Source organism: Scylla paramamosain, chromosome 43 (genome assembly GCF_035594125.1).
Source record: "Scylla paramamosain isolate STU-SP2022 chromosome 43, ASM3559412v1, whole genome shotgun sequence".
NCBI classification, from domain to species: domain Eukaryota; kingdom Metazoa; phylum Arthropoda; class Malacostraca; order Decapoda; family Portunidae; genus Scylla; species Scylla paramamosain.
In genome coordinates, this window is record NC_087193.1 from 5,793,712 (window position 1) to 5,809,951 (window position 16,240).

Genomic DNA, 16,240 nt, shown 5'->3' on the forward strand with positions numbered 1-16,240 from the left:
ACTTTACGACAGTTCTGATACTGATACAATGAAATGGAATCCATTACTTCCACATTTTCTAAATAACAACACACTGCTAAAAACACACAACTGCCAAGTTACTGGCCTCTATTCTTTTTTCACATGAGATTCAGACATATTTTTCTTCCTCATTCTCTTAAGCTACAAGTTTAAGCAAAAATTGTTGAAAAATGTCAGTTTCACAAAGCAAATCAAGAAAGCAAAGAAAAATCAGCAGCAACATTGTCTCTTTATCAATTTCTTTATTTTTATAGCAGTTTTGAATACTTTGTTAACAACAGCAATAAATTTTCAGAGGATCTTTATACAAAATAAGTATTACAAATAATAATTTAAGTAAAGATGATGGCAAGATGAACATATTAGATCTACATTAAAAATGAACATGAAATGGCTAAGGCACTAGAGAGCAGTTATGAAGAAGGAATATGAAAAAAGAGAAGCAAGTGGTGAGTAAAAAGAAACACAGTAGTTTTAGAGATATTAACTAAGATAAAGCTGTGAGAATGAGATCCTAGCGTAAGAACATAGAAACTTTACAATCAGTTTTCTTTGTATACTTCCCTGTGATCGTGAAAGCTTAAGATACAGTGACTCGGGGGAAAGGGTTGGACAAAAACCAGCAGGAATGGGACTTGGAATGCATAAAAATGTAAATGGACAGCATATGATGCAAAGAAACTAGTTACTGAAGAAACTAAGCATCACTGACTGGACAGGAGGGTCTACCACATGACAAATGTAGATGAGTCTGTGAATAACATGAAGGACAGTGAAGGAGCTTCAGTTAATGATATTAAAAGTTCGTAATTAGTTACGATATAATACTTTTTTTTCTTTAATTTTTGTCTCCATTGGAAACACTGAAAAAATTATGTGAAGATTGTGAGATGCACTGGTTATGAAGAACCACTGCTGGGGACTGAGCCCTGACAAAACACATTATACATGAGTCTGACACATTACCAATGAGGCCAAGATAGTCACTAAAGCACAGGTTGGCCTTGACTGTCCTGTCACTATACTTTGCTGCCAGAAAACATGAACACTTTACATATCATGCATAATGGATTCAGCTCATTATGTTAGAGATGAACAAGCACCTACCAACTAATTATTTTTAACAAGTTTAATCTGGTTGTTTATCAATAGCTGCACATGCTTTAGGAACACCTGTACCCTAGTAAGAATGGAGGAAAAGTTTAACTCATCCACTAGACTCATATGATGTAGCTGCAACATTTGAACACGATAATGTTTTGCTACACCTTAATGACGTAATGACTGAAGCACTCTGGAAAGTGAGCTATACAGTTTTGTTGGTGAAAAGTACTACAGGTAACAGTCTAAATATTCTTCCCATGACACACAAAAAAAACTATTAGGGATAAAAACATAAATAAATAAAAGCCTTGCTACTTACACAAATGTCCACTAATTAAGAAAATTCTGGCCAAGTTTTTAAGTGTTGATGTGAAAAAAGAAAAAGCTAAACCCAAAAGTCTTTAAGCAGTAGAAAGAAAACATTTAAGTTCAAAATCTAAATACACTGTGGGGAAAAAGAACAAAAAGAAAATGAAGAAAATATATATGAAGCACACAGTTTTCAGCCCTAAAAATATACAAAAATTTACATACACAAATGTACACATCAATTTTCTTACACCTTGGTAAAGACTCTTTTGTGACTGACTCTATATAGTTTGATATGTAGCTCTTACTTCACCACAAATATAAAAATAGTGATATAATAAATTTTCCTTACACTTATTTATAAAAAAAAAAAAATAGCTAATCTACTGCTTGAGGTAACAATCAAGGATGTATTGCACAATTAATGAGTGCTAAATTGGCCTGCTCATAAAACACAATAAGAAAGGCACACAATGGATGTCTTTGGATGACCAATTCAGTTTGATTTTATATATATGTATATATGTATCACTTTCCGTCTGAAAATCATTCCAAGAGACAATTTCTCCACTGGATACATGATAGTGAACACATAATGATCCTTAGAAGACATGTTACATATATCCACTTTAGATATAAGCCCAAAATACAGCAGTTAATGAAGGAAGCTTTAAGACACTTACATACCCTGACATGTTGCTACAGTAAGGCATTTTCATCACACTTGTGGAAACAATGAAAATATATTACATAAATAGAATCTATATAAACCATTCAATATGACTTTTCAAATAGTTGTGTACTCTACAATCTGTAATATTTAACATTAATCATTCCTCAGGTATCAAACTTTCATGTATTATGAAAGAACACACACACATGCACATTCATACACTAAAGCCACCCTACCTGACCAACAAAAAGTACTACCCTATCCCTACTCTATACGACCCATACGAAAGGTAACCTAACGTGACAGGCGCCTTACACTGCCGTGCGCGTGTTGGAGGCATGGTAGCCGTACATGAAGCTGCGTGGGATGGAGGTGGTAGCCTTGAGAGGCCCCAGATTCTGTTCCTCCCGGGCTTGTGAGTGAGCCACCACGATGGAGAGGCAGCGCACCCATTCTTCCGCATTGCTTGAGTCCTGTGTAGGGTTGTCAGCTTGTTAGGTGAGGCATATTTGTATCATTTCCTTTCTTACTCATCATCTTTCTCACTTTCATCTTACATCCATATACCATGGTCACATTGCCTTTAAAGTAGTATAACTAACACAAAATGGTTTTGTCTCAGTAAAAATAAGAATTAAAAAGTCCTCTTGCTGCATCCCTTTTATATGTTTTTTTTACATTACACAGGGAATACTGTGGCAGTATTCTTGCAATAAGGCCACACAGTGAGCAGCCAAATCAGGGCAGCGCCCCATGCCACATCATGCATGTTGTTAAAGAATGGCTTTCTGCAAACAAGGTGGAGTGCATCCCTAACTGGCCAGCAAACAGCCCAGACATATCACTTGCACTATAACCAGGAAAACTGTTAGGAGACTCATGGATTTCTTCCCTAGTTATCTCAAGGATGTATGGAAACAAAGGATATCCCATGCACAAATACTCATGAAAGACTAGTATAGAACTACTGGAGCCAATTTTTCTTGCATCCTGTTATGTAGTTTACTTATTATTATCAGCAGAAGTCACACTGTATGTATTGTTTTTCCTGTAATCACGCTGGGATGCACCGTGTCTACATGTATCATCAGAGAAGAAAAGACGACCCAGAGCAACAGTGGGCATAACTGCCACTCACACAGCAGAGAAGCTCTGATGCAGAATGCATCTTCAGTGTGTGCACATTTTGTCCACCATGTTTAGTATATGGAGAGCAACTTCCCAAGTGCTGAATGCAATACATGAGCCTCATATAACAAACTTTCTCTTTCTTATTTGCTCTATAATTTTTGCTATGTCTTTTGAGTCATGAGAAAAACAATGATAAAAATAAAATAAACCACATTTCAAGTAGCATCAAATGATGTCAAGTGTTGGCAAAAAAATAACCATAAGTACACTCACCTTTGCCTTCAAAACAAAAGACTTGTTGTCAGTGAATATCTCAAAAGCCTTGGGGATGTGTCTGCTGCCGCCTCTGTTGACCTTCACACTGCGGATCTGGTGGACATCAATGCCACCTTTCTCCTCCAACTTGTCCTGTTCCTGGTGATGAGAAACACAAAATAATCTCATTATCCTCAAGTTACAAAGCCTTAACTTTTCTTAATTTAACCTCTTCTTCCAAGGCTCTACAGAAGAAATAACTGATAGATCCTCATTTCATGTGCATGGTTTACTACGGTGTCTAAGCACGTTTATCACACATCCTGGCACACTCACTGAGCCAGCCCCCCTGTAGGAGAGGTGGGCGCCTGAGAGAGTGAAGTATCTTGTACGCCATTTACGGAAAATCTTCCACTTGCTCTTCTTTTCCTTCAGCTGACCCTCAATGACAGGCGTGTCCTCCTGAGGAAAACGTTAGTATGGAACATGATAAAAGATTCTAGAGCATTTCCAACAGGAATAAGATGATGATTCAGAGTACAATAAGATTCAAGAATTACTGCAGTGTTCTAAGGGCACACTCACATCAACAAAGCCCCTGGCACGGTCTGGGTGGTTGCAGAGGAAGCACCCCCACTGCTGCTCCACCCCATTGTACTCAAACACATCAAAGAAGCGAGCATTGCGCAGCTCGTGAAGCAGCATGTCCATATCCTGAGTGTATAGAAAGCCTTGTTTTACTGTCTGCCATCTGCCTACACATATCTATTAATTTGCTGTATTACATCAAATTTTCCCTTTCATTAACTTCTTAAAACATTTAAAAATTTTTAGTCTTTTGGTTTGGTATAAATATACTACATTAACACAGATCCTTTACAAAAGTAAATCCACCCACCTTTGCGGAGGGGAAAGCCGAAGTGACCAGCGTGACAAAGGTCTTGGTATCACACTTAAGGATGTCCCAGCAGTTCTTGAGACTGCTGACTTGCATTTCACGGGTGCTCAAAGCCACACACGACCTAGCCTGAGTTGACAGTGAGACAATTAAGAACCACATGTCTGTCTCATTATAAACATGGCCGATATCCAAAAGGAAGCACCCAAGACCCTGTGCCCACTTGCATAAACACTCTCACATTTGCACATAGATCCACTACTTTTCCAATATTGCTAACTACATGCCATTTCTCTCCCACTCCAGCTTTGCTGCACAAAACTCTCAATTTATTTCCATCTCTATTCTATCCGCCTGCCTGCAAGTTAACCTTTTACAGGTAAAATTTGGAACTCTTTCTGTTTCTTTATTACCTCCTGCTTATAAATTGAAGCATTTCAAAAGAGAAGTATCAAGACATGCCAGAAAATTAATTGGCTTCTCTCTTGCTTATCTACTTGTATTTTCTTTTCAGGAACATTATTGAATGTGCTTTTGCTTCATCCATTTTTTTGGCAATCCCCTAATACATAAAAAAATAATAGTAATAATAACAAAAAATACAGTATATGAGTCTAACTAGTATAGAAAACAAATCAATAAAAATCCCAAAACAATACTTAAAGAGATTCCTGCAAAATAAAATGTCAAAATGATGGCATTAAGGAGTAATCAATCCCACAAACAGCAGTAATGCTCCCTGTACCTGAAGAGCAAGGAACATGAGGTGAATCCATATCCTGGGGTTCCTTGTCTTCATGGTAAAGAAGTGTTTGTTGTACAGACAATGCTCTCCCTTCCCCTGGCAGGCAAAGTACAGCTTGGCATGCTTCTTATTCTTGCGTTCTGTTGAAAAAAAAAGCCTTTGGTAGTGGAAAGCCATGACTATGCTCCTTCATGGAAGACCTCCATAAATATGTAAACCCTAAAGTTTGATTATACAGCTTTCTTCCAAGAACCTATAATACTTTTAATAATGCACAAGAGAACTGTATGGTTGATAAAATGTAAAACATGTAAGCTGTAGACCTATTTGTGCTGAGTGTCTGACTCACCTTCAATGCCACACCGGACAGGCAGAGGCAGCTTGACAAACACCTTCTGCATGTAGGCTTTGATCTTGTCCAGGTGCTTCTCACAGAAATGCTGCACTGTGTCCCTCATGGCAAATGGCTCAAACACACTAATTCTCTGTTGAAGTATTTTATGACCAGTGTTAAAGATACATGCATACAGTGTCATATTCCATAACTCAAAAATAGTATCATGAGTCATGACAATTTATCAGCAAAAAATAAACTTCCTGTGTATTCAATAATGCCTCTATCCAACACTGACACACACATGCTATCTGTTGCACCATAACCTTGAAGTTCCAGAGGCTCACCTGAGTACATGCATTGGTGGTGGTGGTGGTAGGGTCATGGGTGATGTGGGTGAGAGTGGTGTTGGATCTGGTGGTCACAGCATGGCCACTGGTGTTGCTGCTCCCTGAAGCCATGAACCATGTGTCACTTAGTGGTCTCTTGCTTCCTATAACTCCCAACATACACAGGTTAAAATAAAAGACTATAATGCCTGCTTCTCATCCTACTGTTTATCAGTTTTCCCTTCCCCTGACAGTTTCATCTGATTATTGTTTCATTACCATTTTGAAAGACAAAATTTCATATCCATTCAGATTAGCCTCACTCATGATGTCAGCAATATAATTCATGCTGAAAATCATCAGCATTAAAATAGGAGAAAAATATCAATAACCTTAAAAACTTACCACAGTGCAAAAGGAAGCCAAGCAACAACAATAACTTCACATACACAATTCACATGAACACATGAAAAGCAAAACAATATAGATAAAACTAAGAAAATAAGAGCAAAAACTCCTTCGCATGAAAAATAAAGAGGCATATACCAGAAGGGGAGTGAAACGTAGTGGTTGTGGTGGTGACTGTGGTGGTGACACAAGCAGTGGCGAGAGGGAGGGATAGTGGTGACTGGGAATGCCTGAGGTGAGGCACAACTCCTCCGACACCTGACACGGTCACTGCAAGGGAGGAGGAAGAGGGTACCAGCAGAACACAATGCACAGGGATGCAGCTCTGACACACATGACACACATCTCACCCTTGTAGACACAAAGACAAGGCGCTTCTTTGTTCATCATTAAATTCCTCATGTAAGGGGTACACTACCTTAAAGAATAAATCTATTCTGAAAGGCAACTAATAATGGACATACTAAATACATAATTATGGAACAACATGACTAAAAACTTCACAGGCAACACAGTAATGTAAGCAAGCAAACAATAAGAAATCTCTCAAAGCTCAGTCATCAGAATTCACACAACAATTTTTAAAAGCAACAACACAACAATCAAAATATAATCAACTTGTCATTTCTTACCTAGTTCCCTGGAAGACAGATGTAGTGGGAGGGAGAGAGTGTGGTGGCCAGGGGTGGCAGTGGTGGTGGGGCTTGGTAGGTCAGGGAGAGTGGCCTGGGACTGGTGAGGGCCCACAAGCACGGTGGAGGACGCCCCCAGCTCCCCTGTCCCTTCCCGCAGTGTGGCAAGGGAGGAACTCATACTCTTGGTTGGGCTGACTGTTCCTGCAAGGGTTGGGAACTCAAAGTAGAGCACAGTAACTAATCAGTCTGTTCATAATCATATATCTTCAGCAATTGCAAAAAAGGAATAAATACATAAAAACACATAATCCTTGAATTCCCATACTCTGACTTCCTGGAATTTAGCTTTGCTGGACTGTTTCTGACAGACAGTTTTCTTAATTTTCAGATGAAGTCAAGGAACATGTGGAAACATATTTCCAAGCTCAACACCTTTTGATCACCTTCCCATGATTATCAAGATATTATTATTGGTGTTACCTGGGAGGGGGGACACAGCAGTCAGATGTATCCCTACTGAAGGAGGTGGACTTGATACCAGCCTGGAGACTCCTATCTGTGACCCTCCCACTTGTGACCCACTCAGGTGGTGGCCTGGGACTGAGCCATGCCCCAGGTGTCCCGAGCTGGGTCCCAGGTGTCCCGAGAGGTGTCTTGAGGGCGGGGTGAGGACGGTGATGGAGCGGTTGATGTGCATGCCTTGGGAGGAGCTGAGGCGGGTCATGGACTTGTTGAGTTGAATGGAGGATGACCCGAGACGTCCTGTGCTCTGAGGGACTGACCACACACATTTCATCAGTCTTTCTAACATTAAATAATTTCTACCTTAATCCTTTGTGAAATAATGTTCGTATTCTTATAGATAATCTGCCTTTTTTTTTTAATTAATAACTTAAGAACAAATTATAATCTATATTGATACTTCCTAACTTTAAGATAAAAACAAGCCATATAGAAAATAAATCTAATTCTTTCCCATCTCTCATACAATCTGTGTGTGTAAGAATAAATCAAAGGAAGCAAAATATCTAGCATGTGACAGACAGAAGCTGCTGCTACTCACGTGCATTTAGCCGCGGCATGGACCTGTTTGAGGCGGTGACAAGGCGGCTGGTGCTCCTGGAGGTGTCGCTGTGCTTCTGGTACTTGTGGCCAAACTTGCTGGGACCACCACTCACCACGGAGGAGTGTGGCTGGAAGATACTCAAGTCACGTGAAGCCAGGCTGAGGTCAGTGCGGCTTGTCCCTATCACACCCTCAGGCCGCCCACTGCTGCCACCCACACGCACGATGGTCACCCCACCTGGAGTGTGGTTGACATTGGTCTTCCTGTGAAAACAAGAGGGTACTCCCTTACTAACTATCCTTCAGTTCAATTAAATACTTGAAATAAACAATGGAAATGGAAGTACAAGGGAGAAGAAAGGAAGACCAAAAATTATTTGGATTGACTGTGTGCAGGAGAATGTAAGACGGAAAGCAATATATGAAGCAGAAACATGTAATATAACCACATGGAGAAGACTCACCCCAAACAGTGACCCCATATAAAAACGGTACACAAGCGGAGGAGGAGGAGGAGGAGGAGGAGGAGGAGGAGGAGGAGGAGGAGGAGGAGGAGGAGGAGGAGGAGGAGGAGGAGGAGGAGGAGGAGGAGGAGGAGGAGCAGACAGACAGACAGACAGACAGACAGACAGACAGACAGACAGACAGACAGACAGACAGACAGACAGACAGACAGACCATGAGCTGAAAATTTTCAAAAATAAAAAGCATGCCAATGCCACACCACAGAGGATGATGAGCTATAAACAGCCACCATCAGAAGTAAAATTAAAAAAACAACAAGAAAAAGCAAATAAAAGAAGTCCCAGACATTTACAAAGAACTTATAACCCACACAATACACTCCACCCAAGAAATAAGAAGTATACCACACCTGATTTCATTGTACTCATTGTTGAGCTGTTGGATGTACACCCTGGCTGAGGCATTGGAGCGGTCCATGCACTTGTTCACTGCCTGGAGGAGGGACTCAGACTCCACCAGCAGTGACGGGTACTGGCTGCACAACACCTGCACCTCACGTAACACTGCCAACACAAATACAGCTGCTTATGACAGGGAAGTTCATATCAAAAGCATTTTACCAACATGTACTACAATGAAGGTGATCATAATTCTAAGTGAACATCATCACCATCATAATGATCATTATTGTCAGGTCCCTTTTTTTTCTTTTCCCCAAGACTCACCCACACCCAGGCTGCTGGAGTCCACTTTAGGGAGTTGCTGTGCAATGTAATCCAGGGAACTCTTGCCTTTGTCCTTACTGATGCGACCCACAGCTGCCATCACCTGCCACAATAATGTTTGGTGAAATCACTCACATATATCTCCATAATAAAGTTTATATAACTGTTTGATGAAAGAGATATGGAATCAAACTGATGACAGAAATCAAGTTGTGGCAAACTCATTTTCACATATTGTTATGGTTTTATAATAAAAGTCTAAAGTTCAAAAGTTGCATTCAGTACTGGCAATAGTATTGCCAGTACTAATAGTAATTAGGGCCACAAAATAACTGGCAACTGTCAACTTTTCTAAAATTTTAATTGCTGTCTAACATACCTGAAGTGCAAAGGCTAAACAGTGAGGCTGCTGCTCCACAATGCTCTTGAGTCTGTTGATGTGCTCAGAGAAAGGGTGAGGACGCCAGGCACACAGCTCCACAAATATCTGCAGTGTGGCCAGGGAGGTGCCACTCAGGCTCAGGCACTCCACTAGCTGTGGCAATGAAGGCTCCAGCAACTGAAAGGAAAGTATTTATGATCATCATTCACAAAAAAGCATCACCACTGTGTTTCTTTTGTTAAAATATAAAACAATTCATGTTTAATTCCTAAATTATAAATATCTTGACTCCAGAAGCCTATGCCCTACATATTTTTCAGTTTGCACTTGGAGTTGTGACATAACATGTCACAACTGAAGCATCTGCTGCCTTACCGCAGGCCTATTCTTGGCCACCAGAGTGAAGAGCATAAGGAGGCCCAGCTTCTCATTGGTGTCACACTGAGGCAGGAGGGACACCAGTGTCATCACATGATCATGAATTGGTTCCTTCTTCACTGCATAGATCTGAGGCAGCACCCGGGATAGGGAGTAGTTGCCTGGACCACAAGAAATGGGTCTGTTTTCACTGACAGCATCAATAACAAAACAAAATATAAAACAGAATATAAAACATAAAACAATGTGGCAGCTGATCTAAACTTAATACAGTGATGCGATCCAGACAGGAGGCAAAACCAGCACTTCAGAGATATTATACATACAGAATATAGAAACTTTCAGCACTGACATACCGGATATCACAGAGTCAATGATGGGCTGGATGTGTAAGGCTAAGAGATCAGCTGCTTCAATGGCTGCAAGGGAGAGGTAGGAGCTCATGTTGCGGCTCAGCTCACGGTTCCCTTTGTGCAGGAACTTGACTGCCACGGGGAGTGCCAGAGCCATCACCTCCCGCTTGTGGTAGTTCTGACACCACAAGGTACAGACTGGTTAGTGCCTCGAGTCATATATTATGAACCCTTCTTAAAAGCTCCTGGAAAATAATTTGCTACTTTTTAATGCAAGAATATGATGACCAATATCCTGTTCATTATGTCTCTTTCCCTCATCTACACCTTTAGATGCTTACTTCAACAGAATATGGACCACCTCAAGTTTCCATCAAGGATCTAATCACTATCTCTAATGTAATAATCTCCATGCCATGCCACAAGTAAATGAAAGAACCACTTGCATCAAACAACCATGTTCTCACCTAGTAAAAAGTTTGTGAAAGTGTACTTTACTACTTATACTTTCAGAAAACTTGCATTTGTACCAATAAAATCTACAAAACATCAAAGAACTTTAGCTTGCAACATGTCCACTCACCATATGAGCCCTCTGATTCATACTTGAGAAAGGCTAATCTCCAGAATGCATGAAAAAGATAACCTCATTAAATCACATCAACACAGATGAAGGTCAATGTACATGCTGACACTCTCCAATGCAGAATCCCAGAACATAATAAGCCTCACCAGGAATATGCAAGAGACTACATCGGAGGCTATCTTGGCATGCGGAGGGTCGTGGTCTTGGGAAGACGGTCGCAGGTTGTGGTTGAGACAGGTCTGCAGCAGAGCCACCAGGGCTGCAGCATGTTGCTCAATGCTGCCTGTCTCCCTGGATACCCAATGACAGGATATGAGTAAAATCTAAGGACATGACTAATTAACTGATTTGGTGATTGAGTGTCACTATTCTTTCATTTTTAACCTCAAGTCCAGCACAATACAAGAACAAAAATTACACTTTAAATAGTGATGATAACTCCACACAGAGATAAAAAAAATCCCCTTCACAATGGTTCCATTAAATATTCTTGGAGCTACACACTAAATACACAAGCCTTCTGTCCTAAAATCTTTTATGACTTATAAAATATAACAACCACTACTTTATATACTTTTCAAGCTTTAATAAGAGAAACTGGGCAAAACAACATTATGTACAGAACCAACTCATTCAGTATAACACAAACAAAATAAACAATTCCATGTAATAAAAGCTATACAAAAAACATCCCTCCTGAAGTCAACATTCTTCCACAGCCTGACCTGATGGCTGAGGTGACCCTGGTGATGCATATCTCCACAACACTCTGGTCGTTGTCATTTCGTGTGTATTCGGGTAAGCTCGCTATTTCCAGGATCTTGTTGACCACATCTGTCAGGTCGTTCACTATAACATGGTCCGGCACATTGAACAAGTCCCCAGCCTGCAGGAAGATTCATGTTGTCACATTCAAATCCTCACTCATTCAAGGAACATAAATTAGAAAATATCAAATATCTGCTACACATAATATTATCTTAAAGAGAAAGTAAAGAAAAACAGATAAAAAGCAAAAGTACAAGTAAAAAAAAATCAAACAAATAGACAACAAATCCAAACAAATATTTCAATGGTTTCTACATTCCATGCCCAAACACTAATAGTATATCACTCACCTTTGATAGATCCTTGTGTGAGAGAACTTGTGTGAAGAGCTCGTGCATTGTGACAGAAAACCTGCATGTCCCCTCCTGGCGGTGAACATGTCAGGTGTGCTGCAAATAAAACAAGATAATACTTGATACCAAGTGTTTTCTGACCCCTCCACATTTTTATGCATCAATTATGTTAAAAAAAAGACAACTCAAATTCCTCATAACAGAATTCCCGCCACTGTCTCAACAACTAAACAATACTGTCTGGTCTCAAGGTGTACATGTGCAAACTTCTCAGCCCACTCAACACATTCTGTCTATAAACTGTAACAATAACCATTGTCACAACACTAACTGAGCACCCTCAACACCCTGGGAAAAGAAATGTCACACCACTAAATCATCACTGCCAATGCTCTGCAGCAGGGGTTCCTGACCTGGGGTCCACTGATCGGCTCCAGGGGATTCCTGTAGGTCAGATAAAAATTTGACATTTATGTTCACTATATCTGTATGAAGTTGTTGTATTTTTGTTAACATATACCAGATGTTCTGTATTTTTGCTTACTGAATAAAACCAATAAATCTGTAGGATGGCATTTGATGCTACTTTACATGGTTGGCAGCAATCAATGAAGTGGAAACTGAAACCATGATTAACAAGGGATGACTGTATATGCAAACAGAAAACTAAAAACTGGTTCCATGAAAGGCACACAGTGGTGTGATATTCAATGACCACTTGAAATTCAGTGAATACATAGACAAGATAGTCCTTAAAGCAAGCAGCATCCCAGGTCTTTTAAGAGAACCTTTCAAAACTGGACAAGAAGGCTTCACTGCCATCTACAGAGCTTATGTGTGTCCCCACTTTCTGTGCTGTCCACATTATGGTCCTCCCAAATAAAGGAACATAATGAAAATTGAAAAAGCACAATGACAAGCAACTAAGCAGGTGCTGAACTTAAAGCACCTCAGCTATGAAGAGCAGCTTGATTCATCCAAGCTGAGAGACAGAAGTGGGAATATAATGAGAGGTCTATAAAATTATACACAGGTTGGAAAATTTTGATCCACACTAAGTCTTCAAGATTGCTTCCACCAGCATGAGAGGCCACTCAAGACAGCTCTTGTGGAAAAGATTCAACAAAAACACAAACAAGAAACACATTTATACATAGGATAGTGAACAACTAGAATAAAGTACCGGAAAAGTAGTGAATGCTCCTTCATTAAAAACATTTAAGAAAGCTTATGACAGTCATATAAAAATACAGAAATGGAGGCAGGAAGCAAGATCTGGTTAGATCAGTAATGAACCATAGAATTCACCGGTGAGTCATTCCAACTTGGCCTACATTTGATTAAGTAAATACCCGACCTTCATCTACAACAGGAAGCTTGGATAAGGAAGTGGTCAGAACTAGTAGAATTACCTTGGTTTTTGTGGTAGATGTGCCAAGTTGTCTTGCTTGTGGGTCATCCACACTGATCCAAGTTGGCAACAGACTGAGTTGACCATAAATCAGACAATACACCATCTTTACCAACAAAATCCTGTCACTGCTTGGAGTCACAGCAGTAATCCAAGCCGTGTAAATGAGTACAATCAGATGATCTAACCAATAGCATCTCCTAACAAAGCAGCAAAATACTCACATGTAGTGATGTGGTACTTAATGTACAAAATGTTTGTGGTGGTTTTACTTGGGGGTCAGCTTTGGTGTCCACAGTGTCTCTTTAAGTATCTGGTAAATATCTCATAAATTTGAAGTCCATACAGATTAACCTCATGTGAAGCCACACAGAGTAATGCATGTGTTCATATGTTGGACATCACATCTGCCAATCACAACACAAAATGTATGGGTCTGCACACTGGAGGTGTGACACTGTACCTAGCCACCTCACTGGCCCTAGCTCCACATCAATTTACTTGATGTCAAAGCCTCAGACAGGTGTGCACATTGCGATGTCGAATTAATACATTTTTGCCTATATCACTGTAGCAAAACAAAAGATTTGTTTGACTTGTGTGTCTGTCACAAACTTGTCTTGGAAGGCAATGACTGTAGGAAGTGTGGGAAGCTCTGGCACTGTCAAAAAACATGCAAAAGGTCACAAGTGTTCATGGCAAGAAAGTATATTTAAGGATAAGTTGAGTATGGTTAGGTCGAGAGGGGTTGAGGGGTGTAGCCCTCATTAGGTCAGGTTAGGTAGGGAGCATGGCAGGGAGGTTGGTTAGGTTTGGGGAACTGAGGGGACATAACATTTGTTGGGTCAGGTTAGGTTGGGTTAGGGGGTGTCAAGGGGAGTGTACCCCCTGTTAGGTTAGATTAAGGTTAAGTTATATAAAGATATGTTAGGGATGGGTCAAGAAAGGTGCAGTTTCATTAGGTTAGGTTAGGAGGGTTGCAGCCCCCTGTTAGGTTAGATTAGGGAGTAGAGGGGGGCATAGCCACCTGGTCAGGGAGCTGATATTTCAGTCATATTTCCCCTTACAGCCCCCCCAAAAAAAAAAAAAAAAATCCCCACAGACTTACTTCAAAGGCAAAATTTCACAAATTTTTGCGTTTCCCACGCAAAAATTCCCACCAGACCCACAAGTTTGTTGGGGGTGGGGAGGGATGACAAAAGGAATGCCAGCCAACTCAGTCCATTGTCAATTTGCCCCACTGCCAACTTGGCCCACTCCGTATTCAACACAAAAAAAAAAAAAAACACTGGCACTGCACCTGCTAGAAATTACAATATAAAATTTAATCTATTTCCTTCAAGTGCACAATGCATATTTACAGAGTACAGTAAGATGCACTCAGTCGCTAAAAGCAAAAAATAATAAAAACTTAAGTATTAAAACATAAAATTATGTTAACTAAAAAACTACTACCACTTTTAATCAAGTGGATATTGCAATATTGTAGAAACATGCTCTTAGTAAACTTCTTGCAAGCCTCTCACCCACGTCATATTCCTTCCAGAGCTTGACAAGTTGACCTTGATGTTTAGTGCATTTGATACGTTGTCTTCTTGGTGCCTTCCCATCTGATGGGACACACTCGCAAAGTTACTAGTTTGGCCTCATCACTGAGTAATTTTATGAGCAAATAAAAGCTGAGTTGTCCTTTTCGTGTCTTCCTGTTTAGACTATTATGCCAACCTTCCAAATCATTATTTATACGAATGCTTCTACCAAATATCCACCACACACTGGGAGGCCAAGTGTCATAATAGATCCTGGTGTTTTTCTATATAGTCTCAAAGATTTAAGAGGGCCTGAGAGCCATTTGCTTTTCTGTAAAATCTTATGAAGAGTTCTTCAATATGCTCTGCAGAGACGTAAGGCAATGCCAGGACTTTCCCGAGATATTTATGTGTTCCAGCATCATTTGTGTAAACTGCTTGTAGGCCTAATTCTTGAATTTTCTGCCATACTGCCTGCCCCCAAAGAAAGCTGCATCTTCAAATTACAACAGACAGGATTCCGGGAATCACATTCAGATGCTTGCGTCAAAATGAATAGTTATTTTCTTTACCTTATACGCATTAAACTTGCTATAAGTATAACAGAGTTGCAGTTCGTGGTCAGAGTTGGTGTTGCAAAATGGTCAGAGTTGGCTCATCAGGTGGGACGTGTCAGTAACAGTCCATGGTTCGAGTTGACAATGAGCTGAGTTGGAAGCACACTCGACAAACGAATATATAAGGAGATGATATTGGTAAGATTTACTGCACAATCACACCAACATAACCACAGCGCAAAACAAACCACACAATACTAAAACTCCACATTCCTGCCCACCACGCAGTACAGTGTCCTGTGACTGAGGGAACCTCGGCACCTGGGACACATCACCTGGCTGGCAGAGGACGGAGTGCAGTGCAGCAGGTGAGGAGGAACCAGGTACAGTTATTGCTCAAGTTCAGTGACTCGAGGTGAACAATACCGCTACCTCCCCACACCACCTCACACCCCACTCAGGCACACTCCTCACGCTGCCACACGCACTGCTGACTCTTATGGTTCATGCAGTGGCTCTTAATATTCACTAACCCATGCAATGTTGTAAAATAAAGGCACTTACTTAAGTTACAGTGGACACTGCTTGCCTCAGACGTGCCATATTGTCAACAAACATCAAATGAGGCTTCGTAATTCAGTATTTTGTGAATCATACTTAAATATCAATAGTACATCTATATTTTGTGTGCAATTAATTCTTAAGGTTAAGTATCATAACTGGATCGATGAGATTTAAAATTTATACCCATACTTTGAATTCGAAAGTACAGATGAGGACGATAGCCGGTCATTTGAGCAGCCGCACCTGTTGAGCCGCCCACCTG

The 16,240-nt window shown here is 40.4% G+C and overlaps 1 protein-coding gene across 7 annotated transcripts; it reads right to left on the reverse strand.

Annotated features, from left to right (window-relative positions):
* Positions 1–243: 243 nt before the first annotated feature.
* On the reverse strand, positions 244–16,042 carry LOC135093548 (protein melted-like). 7 transcript variants are annotated; one of them, XM_063992896.1, is made up of 22 exons: positions 15,979–16,042; positions 12,331–12,361; positions 11,915–12,013; positions 11,522–11,682; positions 10,943–11,087; positions 10,214–10,388; positions 9,855–10,018; positions 9,477–9,656; positions 9,098–9,200; positions 8,782–8,935; positions 7,906–8,171; positions 7,323–7,619; positions 6,840–7,043; positions 6,346–6,477; positions 5,818–5,969; positions 5,486–5,621; positions 5,137–5,276; positions 4,392–4,520; positions 4,079–4,207; positions 3,830–3,955; positions 3,512–3,652; positions 244–2,580 (listed from the first exon to the last, which is right to left on the reverse strand). In XM_063992896.1, the coding sequence occupies exons 3-22, from the start codon at positions 11,960–11,962 to the stop codon at positions 2,419–2,421; spliced, it is 3,144 nt and encodes a 1,047-aa protein (XP_063848966.1). In that variant the 5' UTR covers positions 11,963–12,013; positions 12,331–12,361; positions 15,979–16,042; the 3' UTR covers positions 244–2,418. The 7 variants fall into 7 exon arrangements, with proteins under 7 accessions (XP_063848966.1, XP_063848967.1, XP_063848969.1 ...); XM_063992897.1 differs by having other exon boundaries at positions 12,287–12,361; positions 15,979–16,021; XM_063992899.1 differs by lacking the exon at positions 12,331–12,361 and having other exon boundaries at positions 5,818–5,921; positions 15,979–16,039.
* Between the last annotated feature and the right edge of the window lie 198 nt (positions 16,043–16,240).